General features: G+C 41.2%; 1 protein-coding gene across 9 annotated transcripts in view; it reads right to left on the bottom strand.

The window, feature by feature from the left end:
• Window positions 1-15,855, bottom strand: part of RNGTT (RNA guanylyltransferase and 5'-phosphatase) — a 333,967-nt gene extending 318,112 nt beyond the window's left edge. For 5 of the 9 annotated variants that reach the window (XM_045391222.2, XM_045391223.2, XM_045391227.2 and 2 more), the window contains exon 1: window positions 15,582-15,855. In XM_045391222.2, the coding sequence (XP_045247157.1) occupies window positions 15,582-15,645 (64 nt within the window). In that variant the 5' untranslated portion in view covers window positions 15,646-15,855. Of the gene's footprint in view, window positions 1-4,892; window positions 5,004-15,581 lie in introns of all 9 variants that reach the window. The other 4 variants (XM_045391224.2, XM_074037492.1, XM_074037494.1 and 1 more) reach the window with 2 other exon arrangements.
• Window positions 15,856-15,870: the final 15 nt, after the last annotated feature.

The following is a 15,870-nucleotide window of genomic DNA, read 5'->3' as shown; positions in this document are numbered from 1 at the left end:
ATCCCCTACAACTCTCTAAGAGACTTGCAACAAAGTAGCTCATTAATCCACTCCAATCTGGCCTCTGATCCCACATTGCCACTGAAAATACTTGTCACAGTCACCAACAGATTTTACCAACTTTTCTGGTATCTTAACATTTCAGCAGCATTTCACGTATCCGGCAACTCCTTCCTTCTTGAAAATCTCTTCTGTCTTCCATGACACCCAACTCCTGTTAGTTTCAATCACCCACCTCACACCTCCCTCAATTTCTAGCTATTCGTCCTCAACTCCTTTGTTCCCTCTTTCTTCTTTAACCAACTTATAAATGTCAGGTTTCTAGGGGTTCCTTTGTGCACCTTCTCTACTCTCTCTACGGTCTCTGCCTGGGAGAAGTTTTATCTATTGCCATGGTAGAAATGACACTATCTGTTGGTCACATTCAATTTACTTTCTTCTTCCAGGACACAATGAAAGACTAGCTTTCTCAGTTTCTCTTGTAGTTGGGTGAGGGCCATGTTCTGGATTCTGGCCAACGGGATACGGGCCAAAGTTAACTATACGACTACCAAGGCTGGCCAAAAACCCCCTGAGAGATCACCCATGCTTGCTCCTCCACTTTCATGGCAACTTTAGAAGTCACATGTTTAAGATGACAGCATCACAAGATGGAAAGAGCCTAGCAAGTTGCTAATCACAGAAGAGTAGCCTGGGAAAGTTGCCCAATACAACACATTCTGATATGAGCAAGAAATATAATTTGATTGGAACTCCTGAGTTTTGGGCAGTTGTTTATGAGAGGAACTAGTATTACAGGCATACTTTGCTTTACTGCACTTCACAGATACTGCATTTTTTAATAAATTGAAGGTCTGTGGCAACCTTTTGTCTATCAAGTCTAGCACCATAATTTATCCAACAGTATGTGCTCATTTTGTGTCTGTGCCACATTTTGTGGAACTAACTTCTACAACAGTTCAAGGTTTTTGATTATTATTATATTTGTTACAGTGATCTATGATCAGTGATCTCTGATGTTACAACTGTAATTGTTTTGGGGTGCCATGAATGACACCCATAAAATGGCAAGCTTAATAAATCAATGCTGTACATGTTTTCACTGCTCCACCAAGCAGCCATTCCCCGTCTCCCTCCCTCTCCTTAAGCCTCCCTATTTCCTGAGACACAATAATATTGAAATTAGGTCAATTAATAACCCTACAATGTCCTCTAAGTGTTCAAGTGCAATGAAGAATCATATGTCTCTCAATTAAATCAAAAACTAGAAATTATTAAGTTCAGTGAAGAAGGTACACTGAAAGCCCAGATACGCCAAAAGCTAGGCCTCTTGCACCAGTTAGCCAAGTTGTAAATGAAAAGGAAAAATTCGCAGAGGATGTTACAAGTGCTACTCCAGTGAACACACAAATGATAAGAAAGCGAAATAACCAGTCTTTTTTTTTTTTTAAGACGGAGTCTCGCTCTGTCACCAAGCTGGAGTCAGTGGCGCGACCTCGGCTCACTGCAACCTCCGTGTGCCTCCCAGGTTCAAGCGATTCTCCTGCCTCAGCCTCTTGAGTAGCTGGGACTACAGGTGCATGCCACCACGCCCAGCTAATTTTTTTGTATTTTTAGTAGAGACGGGGTTTTACCATATTCGCCAGGCTGGTCTCAAACTCCTGACCTCGTGATTCACATGCCTCAGCCTCCCAAAGTGCCAGGATTACAGGTGTAAGCCAACATGCCTGGCCGAAAGCAAAACAGTCTTATTGCTGATATGGAGAAAATTTCAGTGGTCTGAATAGATCAAACCAGCCACAACATTTCCACTTAAGCCAAAGCCTAATCCAGACCAAGGCAACAATTTCCTTCAATTCTACAAAGGCTGAGAGAGGTAAGGAAGCCGCAGAAGAAAAATCTGAAGCTAGCAGAGGTTGATTCATAAGGTTTAAGGAAAGAAGCCATCTCTCTAACATAAAAGTACAAGGTAAAGGGCTGTTATGGAAGCTGTAGAAAATTATCCAGAAGATATAGCTAAGATAATTGACGAACATGGCTACACTAAACAACAGAAAAACAGTCTTCTATCAGAAGAAAATGCCATCTAGGGCTTTCATAGCTAGACAGAAGACAATGCCTAGATTCAAAGCTTCAAACGACAGGCTGACTTTCTTGTCAGGAGCTGGTAACTTCAAGTTGAAGCCAGTGCTCATTTACCATTCTGAAAATACTAGGGCCCTTAAGGAAGTATGCTAAATCTACTCTGTCTGTGCTGTATCAATGAACAACAAGCCTGGATGACATCCCATCTGTTTACAGAATGTTTTACTGAATTTTCTGAAGCCCACTCTTGAGACTTACTGCTCAGAAAAAAAGATTCCTTCCAAAATATTACTGCTCACTGACTATGCACCTAGGCACCCAAGAGCTCTGATGGAAATGTACAGGGAGATTAATGTTGGTTCCATGCCTACTAACATAACAGCCCATGGATCAAGGGGTAGTTTCAGTTTTCAAGTCCTATATTATTTTTGTTTTTCTTCACAGAGTGGGTTCCCTAAAAAGGTCTTATTATTTAAGAAATACATTTCATAAGGTTATAACTGCCATATGTAGTAATTTCTCTGATGGATCAGGCAAAATAAATAAAAAATTTTCTGGAAAGGATTCACCATTCTAGATGCCATTAAGAATATTCATGATTCATAGAAGAAAGTCAAAATATCAACAACAGGAGTTTGAAATGTTTATTATAACCCTCATGGATGACTTTGAGGAGTTCAAGACTTCAGTGGAGTAACTGCAGATGTAGTGGAAATAGCAGAAGAACTAGAATTAGAAGTGCAGCCTGAAAGTTAGCCAGCCATAGTAGCACACACCTGTAGTCCCACCTACTCAGGAGACTGGGGTGGCAGAATCGCTTGAACCCAGGAGTTCGAGGCTGCAGTGAGCCAGGATCATGCCATTGCATTCCAGCCTGGAGGACACAGTGAGACCCTGTCTCAAAAAAATATAAATAAATAACTGTTTGTTTGTTTGTTTGTTTGTTTGTTTTGAGACGGAGTCTTAGTGCGTCGCCCAGGCTGGAATACAATGGCACGACCTCGGCTCACTGCAACCTCCACCTCTCAGGTTCAAGCAATTCTCCTGCCTCAGCTTCATGAGTAGCTGGGTTTACATGCGCCTGCCACCATGCCCAGCTAATTTTTATATTTTTAGTAGAGACGCAGTTTCACCATGTTGGCCAGGCTGGTTTCAAACTCCTGACCTCAGGTGATCTGCCCGCCTCGGCCTCCCAAAGTGCTGGGATTACAGATGTGAGCCACCGCGCCTGGCCAATACAAACATTTTTTAAAGCGGAGCCTGAAGATGTGACCAAATTGCTGCAATCTCATGATAAAACTTCAACAGATGAGGAGTTGCTTCTTACAAATGAGCAAAGTGGTTTCCTGATATGGAATCTGGCCCCAGTGAAGATGTGAATATTGCTGAAGTGACAATAAAGGATTTAGAATATTACATAAACTTAATTGATAAAGCAGCAGCAGGGTTGGGGAGAACTGACTCCAACCCGGAAGAAAGTTCTGCCATGGCTAAAGAAAGTTCTACCATGGCTAAAATGCTACAGAGAAATCTTTCATGAAGGGAAGAATCAATCTATGCAGCAAATTTCAGTGCTGTCTGATTTCAAAAACTTGCCACAGCCAAACAGATCTGTTGAAAGAAGCCACACAGCGCTGCAAATTCCATGCGACAGGCGAAAAACCATGAGCTCCCAAAGTGTGAAAGGGGGGAAAAACCTGCCTCTGAACACACATTCCCCACTGGGGAATCTGAAAATCCAGATCACAGGAGAAGGATTTAACTTTACCTACAGCTGAAATGAATTTAGGGAGCCGAGTGAAGTCTAAAAGTAGAAGCAGCCGCAGGCAGAGTCTTGTAGGCACTCCCAGTCTCCAGCTCAAGTCCAAGGAAGCCATTCCTGACTACATCTCACAGGGGCCCTCAGGGAAAGCAGACAGCAGAATTAGGGAGGGTCATGGGGGAAAAAAGCTTCCAAATGAAACTCATAATAATTCTGACTGGGCATGAATTTTCTTGAGCAGAATCCAGGGAATGAATGGGAACTGCTGCAGATATAAGCACAGAAGCTGCCCAGTGGGTACACAGGGAGGCAGACAGGGAGGGACAGGGCCTGAAAGCCATGCTCACTTTCTCAGTGGGGAAACTTACATTCAGAGGCAAGGTCTGAGGAGTGGGGGGGTGCACCACAGAAGACCAGCCTCACCAACTGCATGGGAGCTGGGTGAAGTCTTTCATTACCAGCTATCCCCCACTTCCCTGGCAAACTATGTGACACAGCAGAGGCCGCCATAATCCTCTCTGGAACATAACCCCATTAGCCCAAGAACCACCCCCCATCTCCTAAAGTGGCTGCAGTAAGCCCCACCCAGGGAGAGTCTAAGCTCAGATCCACCTAACCCTTCCCCTACCTGATGGTATTCTCTACCTGCCCTGGTTGCTGAACACAAAAGACAGAAATTCTTGGGAGCTTTATGCCCCACCCATTGCCTGAGAAACCAGAATACTTACCCTGGCCAACTTAGGACAAACTTAGTCCCCGAACTAGCACCACAGCTAATGATCTCTTGAAAGCACCGCCTCCTGGCTGCAAGCCAACTAACTCAGGCCATTACAGCAACTCATGACAAAATAATCCTGCTCCCAGGAAAGATAAAATAACAGCTAATATACCACTGCCTGCAACAATCTGGCTAATCAGAGGTCCTGAGTCTGTCCACATGACAACTTCACTGCTAGCATAACCAGCATTCAAGAAAGCCGGCACATTAAATATATCTACAACCAAGGACTCTCCCAGAGTCTACTTACTGCCCTGCCACCCTTACCAGAGTAGGAGCTGGTATCAATGGCTGGGACACCTGAAGATGGATTACATCACAGGACTCTGCAGACATTCTTCAGCACCAGCCCTGGGACCTGGTAGCTCCACAGTGTGACTAGAACCAGAAGAGCAATAACAATCACACCAATCCAGCTCTCAGTAAGCCCCAAACCCCATCCCTAGAGGAAGGGAGAGAGCACAACATGAAGGGATCAGCCTGTGGGACAAAAGAATCTGAACAGAGGCCTTGAGTTTCAGACCTTTCCACTGAAACAGACTACCCAAATGAGAAGGAATCAGAAAAGTGATTCTGGTAATATGACAAAACAGGGTTCTATAAAACCCCCAAATACCATACTAGCTCCCCAGCAATGGATCCAAACCAGGAAGAAATTTCTGAATTGCCAGATAAAGAATTCAGAAGATTGATTATTCAGCTACTCAAGGAGATACCAGAAAAAGGTGAAAACCAACTTAAAGAAATTTTTAAAAATACAAGATATGGATGAAAAATTCTCCAGAGAGAAACAGATATCATAAAGAAAAAACAATCACAAATTCTGGAAATGAAAGACACACTTAGAGAAATACAAAATACACTGGAAAATTTCAATAATAGACTAGAACAAGTAGAAGAAAGTACTTCAGAGCTCAAAGACAAGGCTTTCAAATTAACCCAATCATACAAAAACAAAGAAAAAAAATCTTTTTAAATGAACAAAGCCTCCAAGAAATGTGGGATTATGTTAAACAGCCAACCCTAAGAATAACTGGTATTCCTGAGGAAGAAGAGAAATATAAAAGTTTGAAGAACTTATTTGAGGAAATAATTGAGGAAAACTTCCCTGGCCTTGCTAGAGATCTAGACACCCAAATACAAGAAGTTCAAATAACACCTAGGAAATTCATCACAAAGATCATGACCTAGGCACATAGTTATCAGGTTATCTAAAGTCAAGATGAAGGACAGAAACTTAAGAGCTGTGAGACAATAGCATCAGATAACCCATAAGGGAAAACCTAACCGATTAACAGCCGATTTCTCAGCAGAAACCTTACAAGCCAGAAGGGACTGATGTCCTATCTTTAGTTTCCTGAAACAATATAACTGTCAGCCAAGAATTTTGTATTCAGCAAAACTAGGCTTCATAAATGAAGGAGAGATAGTCTTTTTCAGATAAACAAATGCTTAGAGAATTGGCCACAAGAAATGAAAGACACACTACAAGAAATGCTAAAAGGAGTTCTAAACCTTGAAACAAAACCTCAAATTACACGAAAACAGAACCTCCTTAAAGCATAAATTTCACAGGGCCTATAAAACTGTAACAGAATTTTTTTTAAAAAAAGTATTTAGGCAACAACTAGCAAGATGAATAGAACAGTACTTTACATCTCAATACTGCATTACATTGAATATAAATGGCCCAAATGCTCCTTTTAAAAGACACAGAATGGCAGAATGGATAACAACCCATGAACCAGGTATCTGCTGCCTTCAAGAAACTCACCTAATGCATAAAGACTCATATAAACTTAAGGTAAAGGGGTAGAAAAAGATATTCTACACAAATGGAAATCCAAAGTGTGCAGGAATAGCTATTCTAATGTCAGACAAAACAAACTTTAAAGGAATAACAGTTTAAAAGGACAGAGAAGGACATTATATAATGAAAAAAGGATTTGTCCAACAGGAAAATATCACAATCCTATATATGTGCCTAACCCTGGAGCTCCAAAATTTGTAAAACAATTATACTAGAGACCTAAGAAATTAAATACACAGCAACAAAAGAATAGTGGGGGACTTCAATACTCCAGTGACGGCACTAGACAGGTCATCAAGACAAAAGTCAACAAAGAAAGAATAGACTTAAACTATACCCTAGAACAAATGGACTTAACAGATATTTAGTCTCAATGAATTTAAGATAATTGAAATTCTATTTAATGTCCTCTCATACTACAGTGGAATAAAATTGAAAATTAACTCCAAAAGGAACCCTCAAAACTACACAGATACAGGACCGGGCATGGTGGCTCACGCCTGTAATCCCAGTACTTTGGGAGGCCGAGGCGGGTGGATCACCTGAGGTCTGGAGTTCGAGACCAGCCTGGCCAACATGATGAAACCCCACCTCTACTGAAAATACAAAAATTAGCTGGGCGTGGTGGCACATACCTGTAATCCCAGCTACTCAGGAGGCTGAGGCAGGAGAATTGTTTGAACCTGGGAGGCAGGGGTTGCAATGAGCCAAGATTGCGCCATTGCACTCTAGACTGGGCGAAAGAGCAAGACTCCATCTCAAAAAAAAACAAATAAATAAAAATAAATAAAATTTAAAAAATTAAAACTATACAAATACATGGAAATTAAAATTTCTGCTCTTGAATAATCTTTGGTCAACAATGAAATAAAGATGGAAATTTAAAAATTTTTTGAACTGAATGATAACAGTGACACAACCTATCAAAACCTCTGAGACACAGCAAAAGCAGTACTAAGAGGAAAGTTCATAGCATTAAATACCTACATTGCCAGGCATGGTGCACTGCTCATGCCTGTAATCCTAGTACTTGGGAAGCCAAGGCAGGCAAATCACAAGGTCAGGAGTTCAAGACCAGCCTGGCTAACATGGTGAAATCCCATCTCTACTAAAAATACAAAAAAATAGCCAGGCGTGGTATCGGGCGCCTGTAATCCTAGCTACTCAGGCAGGAGAATCGCTTGAACCCAGGAGGCGGAGCTTGCAGTGAGCCGCGATCGCACCACTGCACTCCAGCCCAAGCTACAGAGTGAGACTCCATCTCAAAAAAAAAAAAAAAAAAAAAACCTACACCAAAACATCTGAAAGAGCACAAACAGAATCTAAGGTCACACCTCAAGGAACTAGAAAAACAAGAATAAACTGAACCCAAACCGAGCAGAAGAAAAGAAGTAACAAACATTAGAGCAGAACTAAACTGTAACAAACAAACAAAAAAAAACCAAACATATACAAAAGATTAATGAAACAAAACACTGGTTCTGGGTGCGGCACAGTGGTTCATGTCTGCAATCCCAGCACTTTGGAAGGCCAAGGCAGGCAGATCATTTGAAGTCAGAAATTTGAGCCTGACCACCATGGTGAAATCCCATCTCTACTAAAAATACAATAAAATTAGCCAGGCATGGTGGGGGGGCACCTGTAGTCCCAGCTACTCAGGAGGCTAAGGCAGGAGAATCACTTGAACCTGGGAGGCAGAGGTTGCAGTGAGCCAAGATGTCATCACTGCACAGAGCGAGACTCTGTCTCAGAAAAAAAAAAAAAAAAAAAAACTGGTTCTTTCAAAATATAAACACAATTGATAGACCATTAGCAAGACAAAGAAGATTCAAGTAAGTTCAATGAGAAACAAAACAGGACATATTACAACCGATACCACAAAAATATAAAAGATCATTCAATAGTACTATGAACACTTTATATGCACAAACTAGAAAATCTAGAGGAGATGGATAAATTCCTGGAAATATACAATCCCCCTGATTAAATCAGGAAGAAATAGAAACTCTGAACAGACTAATAACAAGTAGCAAAATTGAAACAGTAACAAAAAAAAACTGCCAATGAAAAAAGTCCAAGAAAACAAAAATTAATTAAATTAAATTAAAATTTAAACATTTTAAGTCCAGGAACAGATGGATTCACAGCTGAATTCTACCAGACAGTCAAAGAATTGCTACCAATCTTACTGAAACTATTCCAAAAGACAGAGAAAGGGAATCCTCCCTAAATCATTCTATGAAGCCGGTATCACCCTAATATACCAAAAGCAGGAAAGGATATAACAATAAAGAAAACTAAAGACCAACATCCCTGATGAACATAGATGCAAAAATCCTCAACAAAATGCCAGCTAACTGAATCCAAAAGCATATCAAAAAGGTAATACACCATGACCAAGTGAGTTTCATACCAGAGATGCAGAGATGGTTTACCATACACAAGTCAATAACCATTGGCTGGGCATGGTGGCTCACTCCTGTAATCCCAGCACTTCGGGAGGCCAAGGTGGGTGAATCATTTGAGGTCAGGAGTTTAAGACCAGCCTGGCCAACATGGTGAAACCCCGCTTCTATTAAAAATACAAAAATTAGCCAGACGTGGTGGCAGGTAGTCCCAGATACTCAGGAGGCTGAGGCAAGAGAATCGCTTGAACCCAGGAGGCGGAGGTTGCAATGAGCTGAGATGCTGCCACCACACTCCAGACTGGGTGACAGAGCAAGATTCTTGTCTCAAAAATAAACAAATAAAATAAAAATAAATGTGATACATCACATGAACAGAATTAAAAATAAAAATCACATGATCTATCTCAATAGATACAGAAAAAGTATTTGACAAAATCCAGCATCGCTTCATGATTAAAACCTTCAGTAAAACTGGCACAGAAGGGACATACCTCAAAGTAATAAAGCCATACCTCAAGGTAATAAAAGCCATCTATGACAAACCCATGACCAACACTATACTGAATGGGGAAAAGTTTAAAGCATTCCCCCTGAGAACTGCAACAAGACAAGGATGGTACTTTCACCACTTCTATTGAACATAGTACTGAAAGTACTCATCAGAGCAATGAGAAAGAAATAAAAGACATCCAAATTGGTAAGGTGGAAGTCACACTGTCAGCCTTCACTGATGATATGATTGTATACATAGGAAACCCTAAAAACTCATCCAAAAAGCTCCTAAATCTGATAAATGAATTCTTTAAAGTTTCAGGATACAAAATCAACCTACATAAATCAGTAGCACTGCTATGCACCAACAGTGGCCAAGCTGAGAATCAAATCAAGAACTCAATCCCTTTTACAACAGCTGCAAAAAAAAAAAAAAATAGAATACTTAGGAATATACCTAACCAAGGAGGTTCTGAAAGATCTCTACAAGGAAAACTACAAAACACTACTGAAAGAAATCACAGATGACACAAACAAATGGAAACACATCCCATGCTCATGGATGGATATAATCAATACCGTGAAAATGAACATACTGCCAAAAGCAATCTATAGATTCAATGCAATTCCCATCAAAGTACCATCATCATTCTTCACAGAACCAGAAAAAGCAATCCTAAAATTCATATTGAACCCAAAAAGAGCCCAAATAGCCAAAGTAAACAAACCAAAAAGAACAAATGTGGAGGCATCACATTACCCAACTTCAAATTATACTACAAGACTACAGTAACCAAAACAGCATGGTACTGGTATAAAAATAGGCACACAGACCCATGGAACAGAATAGAGAACCCAGAAAGAAAGCCAAACATTTACAGCCAACTGATCTTCAACAAAGCAAACAAAAATATAAAGTGGGGAAAGGACACCCTATTCAACAAATGGTCCTGGGATAACTAACAAGCTATGTGTAGAAGAATGAAACTGGATCCTCATCTCTCACCTTATACAAAATCAACTGGAGATGGATCAACTCAAACCTAAGTAAGATCTGAAACCATAAAAATTCTAGAAGATAACATCAGAAAAAAACTCTTCTAGACATTGACTTAGGCAGAGTTCATGATCAAGAACCCAAAAGCAAATGCAACAAAAACAAAAATAAATAGATAGGACCTAATTAAACTAAAAAGCTTCTGCACAGCAAAAGAAATAATCAGCAGAGTAAACAGACAACCCCCAGAGTGGGAGAAAATCTTCGCAAACTATGCATCTGACAAAGAACTAATATCCAGAATCTACAAGGAACTCAAACAAATGAGTAAGAAAAAAATAAATAATCCCATCAAAAAGTGGGCAAAGGACATGAACAGACAAAAGAAGATAAACAGTTGGCCAACAAACATATGAAAAATGTTCAACATCACTACCAGGGAAATGCAAATTAAAACTACAGTGAGATACCACCTTAATCCTGCAAGAATGACCATTTTTCAGTCTATTATCAAATATCAAAAAATAACAGATGTTGGCATGAATGACTGCTGGTGGGAATGTAAATTAGTACAACTACTATGGAAAACAGTGTGGCGATTCCTTGAAGAACTAGAAGAACTACCATTTGATCCAGCAATCCCACTGCTGGGTATCTACCTAGAGAAAAATAAGTCATTATCTGAAAAAGCCACTTGCACAGGCATGTTTACAGCAGCACAATTTGCAATTGCAAAAATGTGGAACCAGCCTAAATGCCCAACAACCAATGAGTGGATAACGAAAATGTGGTATGTATATATACCATGGAATACTACTCAGCCATAAAAAGGAATGAAATAATGGCATTCACGGCAACCTAGATGGAGTTGGACCCCATTATTCTAAGTGAAGTAACTCAGGAATGGAAACCCAAATATCCTGTGTTCTCACTTGTAAGCGGGAGCTGCACTATGAGGATGCAAAGATGTAACAATGATATAATGAACTTTGGGGTCTCAGGATGAAGTGTGGGAGGGAGGTGAGGGATAAAAGACTACTAAAGTGTACACTCCTTGGGTGACAGGTGCACCAAGATCTCAGAAATCACCACGAAGAACTTATCCATGTAACCAAGAACCAGCTGTTCCCCAAAAACTACTGAAATAAAATTAAAATGTTCTTTAAAAATATCTTTACTAAAGATCTCTATTTGAGCAATCAGGATCTTAGTATCGCCTCCAACCTGCTTCTCTCTCCATAAGCCCTAATAATATCAAATATCTCACTGCATAAGCCAGACATTTCAGACTAAATTTTGACCCTCTTTCCCTCATTCTAAATACAACATTAAGTTCCATCCATTTTCCCTTCTTAATATCTCTCAAATTAGCCTTCTACGCTTCATGTCTCACTTCTAAACCATCACTACTGTCTTTCACCTGGGCTACAAGTTCCTAATCAGTCTATTTCCATTCCTCTCTCCATCAATTCATTAAACACAGAAAAGTCAAAGTAAGCTTTTAACCTGGATTCAAATAATCTCATCTTGATGCTGAAAAAAACTGCAATTGTATACCAGTGAAAATTTAAAGCATATGAATATTAAGATACCTTATCACACCCTACTTGCCTTATGATCAGGCTATTCTCCAACCTCATAACCTCACTTACATCTTCCAGAACAAAAACACTTTTTCAGTCTATTATCTCTCCCATCATCATCCTACATCATCCTATCCTAACAGAAACTTTCCAAAAACACCCCCTGCCAACTATTTATCTAGAAAACTTCTATTTACTCAAGATAATTCATGTACGACCTCCTCTGGGAAGTCTCACCTGATCTCCTTCCTTCCCATCTCTTCTTCCTCAACCTCAGGGAATTAGGTTTATTACCTCTGATTCCCATCGTATACTACAATAGTCTTTGCTACATTTTTTACAACAGAACTGTGCTTAAAATGGATGGTTTGCTACTCCCATGAGACTATGCTTTTTAAGGGTAATATATCTTAGCCATCTCCCTAGCACCCAGGACTAGCACAAAGTAGACATTTAAATATCTGCTAAATAAAATGACTTCAAAATCACCATCACTATCACCATCACACTATCCCCAGTACCTGGGACCACAAGTATGTGCCAATGCACCTGGCTGTGTCTCATATTTACATTCCCACAGTTCCTAGTAAGCTCTTTACATAGCAGATATGAAATAATTTTATGTTGAATGATATACCTTTAAGAAACTAGGGAGGGCTGGGTGCGGTAGCTCATGCCTGTAATGCCAACACTTTGGGAGGCCGAGGCAGGTGGATCACCTGAGGTCAGCAGTTGGAGACCAGCGTGGCCAACATGGTGAAACCCCATCTCTACTAAAAATACAAAAATTAGCTGGGCACGGTGGTGCACAGCTGTAGTCCCAGCTACTCAGGAGACTGAGGCAGAAGAATAGCCTGAACCTGGGAGGAAAAGGTTGCAATGAACCAAGATCTCGCCACTGCACTCCAGCCTGGGTGACAGAGCAAGACCCTGTCTCAAAAAAAAAAGGAAAAAAAAGGAAAAAGGGAAAGAAATTATAAGTTTGTTTTCTTCCAAGTATTCACCTGAAATCTATTAACTCAGAAGGAGGAAAAAACAATTCTCCAGAAAATAAAGCTTGGCCCTGTCTCCAAGAGCTCTCTCTCATTGCAAGTCTGGTTTCATTAGAGAAGGTGACTTCACAGGAGAACATATTATATGTAGTTAGTACCATTTTCTTTCTGATTCAGGAAAATTATGAACTTCTAGTACTAGTAAAGTGAATCCTAATATTTGCAACATATAAGTTTGAACTGCCATAACATTTTCCTCAATATGCAAAATATCAAAGAAATTACTGTGATGGTTAATACTGAGTGTCAACTTGATTGAATTGAAGGATGCAAAGTATTGATTCTGGGTGTAGGGGGCGTTGCCAAAGGAGATTAACATTTGAGTCAGTGGGCTGGGAAAGGCAAACCCACCCTTAATCTGGGTGGGCACTATCTAATCAGCTGTCAGCACAGCTAGAATATAAAGCAGGCAGAAAAAAAATGTGAAAAGACTTGACTGGCCTAGCCTCCCAGCCTACATCTTTGTCCTGTACAGGATGCTTCCTGCCCTCAAACACTGGATTCCAAGTTCTTCAGTTTTGGGACTCAGACTGGCTCTCCTTGCTCCTCAGTTTGCTGACAACCTATTGTGGGACCTTGTGATTGTGTGAGTTAATAGTTAATAAACTCCCCTTTACGTGTGTGTGTGTGTATATATATATCCTATTAGTTCTGTCCCTGTAGAGAACCCTTACTAATAAATTACACGATTAAGTACAAATTACTTTTTTTTGAGATGGAGTTTCACTCTGTCACCCAGGCTGGAGTGCAGTGGTGCAGTCTCGGCTCACTGCAACCACCGCCTCCCGGGTTCAAGTGATTCCCCTGCCTCAGTCTCCCGAGTAGCTGGGATTACAGGCACACACCACCACGCCATCATAGCTTTTTGGCTATTCATATATCTTATTTTGTGAAGTGTCCAAATTTTTTGCGAGTTTTTAAGTCCTTTGAATTTATTCTGTATAATACATTGATGGTGGGGCTATCAAGTGTTACCGCTTTGGAAAAGAGGTTGGCAGTTTCTTAAAATTCTTAAAACATACACCTATTATATGATGCAGCCATTCCTCTCCTAGAGATTTACACAAAAGGAATGAAAGTATATGTCCATACAAAGAATTGTACATAAATGTTCACAGCAGGTTTATTTGTAATAGCTAAAAACTGGAAACAACCCAAATGACCATCAATAGATGAAGAGGTAAACAAATTGTGGTATACCCAGAACAATGGACTACTACACTGCAATAAAAAAGGAATAAACTATTGATACATGCATAATCTGGATGAGTATCAAAATAATTATGCTTAGTGAAAAAAGCCACACACACTTCCTTCCACCCCAAGCAGAGTACTCACTATATGTTTCCAATTATTTAAAAATTTCTAGAAAATGCAAACTATAATTACAGAAAGCAGATCAGCAGTTGCCAGGCAAAGAAGAGATTTAAAAAGGGACAGGAGGAAACTTTGAGGGGTGATGGTTTCATGGTTGTTTCCTAGGAAAGAGATGTATTTGTGTATATATAGTCAAAATTTATCAAACTGTACACTTTAAAGCCTATTGTATTCAAGCTCAATAAAGATGAAAAAAACTACAAGAAAAATGATTTAAAGAAACAAAAACCAGACCAAGCAGGGTGGCTCTCGCCTATAATCCCAACACTTTGGGAGGCCGAAGTGGGAGCATCGCTTGAGTCCACGAGTTCAAGAGCAGCCTCGGCAACATAGTGAAACTGTCTCCACAAGAAATAAACAAAAAAATTATGGCTGGGCGTGCTGGCTCACGGCTGTAATCCCAGCACTTTGGGAAGCCGAGGCGGGCGGATCACTTGAGGACAGGAGTTGGAGACCGGCCTGGCCAACATGGTGAAACCCCGTCTCTACTAAAAACACAAAAATTAGCCAGGTGTTGTGGCACGCACCTGTAATCCCACCTACTTGGAAGGCTAAGGCAGGGAGCCGATATCACGCCACTGCATTCCAGCCCGGGCGGCAGAGAGAGACTATGTCTCAAATATATATATTATAAATGTGTATATATATATTAAATAAACAAAAAAAGTAGCCGGGTGCGATGGCAGGAGCCTGTAGTCCCGGCTACTTGGGAGGCTGAGGTGGGAGGATCGCCAGCCTCAGCGAGAGACCCTGTTTCACAAAAAAAAATAAAAACAAAAAACTAACAAAAACACCCTCCAGATTCCCAGTCTCAATGTGACCCCATTTCACCGCTGGGAACCGCCCCTTCCCTCCTTATCCTCCTCCATCTCAAGACTGACACTCATCCCTTCTAATTCGAGGGGAAGGTTGAACCCTAAAAGGTTCACAAACTACTAAGACTCAAAGTACGCCCACTGTATTCCTGGATCCTCACCTCCTGCCACCAACCTACTGTCTACCTTCACATTCGCACAGTTAGCCTGGCAGGAATAGTGACAAGTGCCCCCCATCCGCCGACCATCCCCTCCCGTTCATGTTCCCAAACATTCGTCCACGAAGCGTAATCAGATGGAGCATATCCCACTCCTGAAATACCACTAACGGGCACAGAACCACCAAAAGCTGAGCTCCTCAGTCGGCCCACCCCCGGGCACGCTGGAGTGTGGGGATTCGAATACCCCCCAGTCCAGGTTACCTGCCACCGGCTGGCCGCGCCGGGGACAGTTCAGCCACCGCGGCGGGATCTTGTTGTGAGCCATGTCTTGGGGGCTGCGCAGAGCTGCCCTCCCTCACCAACGTTCGCCGCGCCTTTGCAGCCGCCTCCCCGTGGTCCGGTGCGCACCGGGGTCCGAGACACCCGAATCGCAGCAGTAATCCGAATTCCAGCCGCTCAAATCCGGGTAACGTCAGGGGCAGCGCGCCACTTTCATTCAGGATCAACTCCACCGCTCCAGGAGAACCCACAATGCACTGCAACTTCCGCC

This window comes from Macaca fascicularis, chromosome 4, assembly GCF_037993035.2.
Source record: "Macaca fascicularis isolate 582-1 chromosome 4, T2T-MFA8v1.1".
NCBI classification, from domain to species: domain Eukaryota; kingdom Metazoa; phylum Chordata; class Mammalia; order Primates; family Cercopithecidae; genus Macaca; species Macaca fascicularis.
The sequence above is the reverse complement of the archived record's forward strand: the minus strand, read 5'-3'. Positions and strand labels throughout refer to the sequence as shown.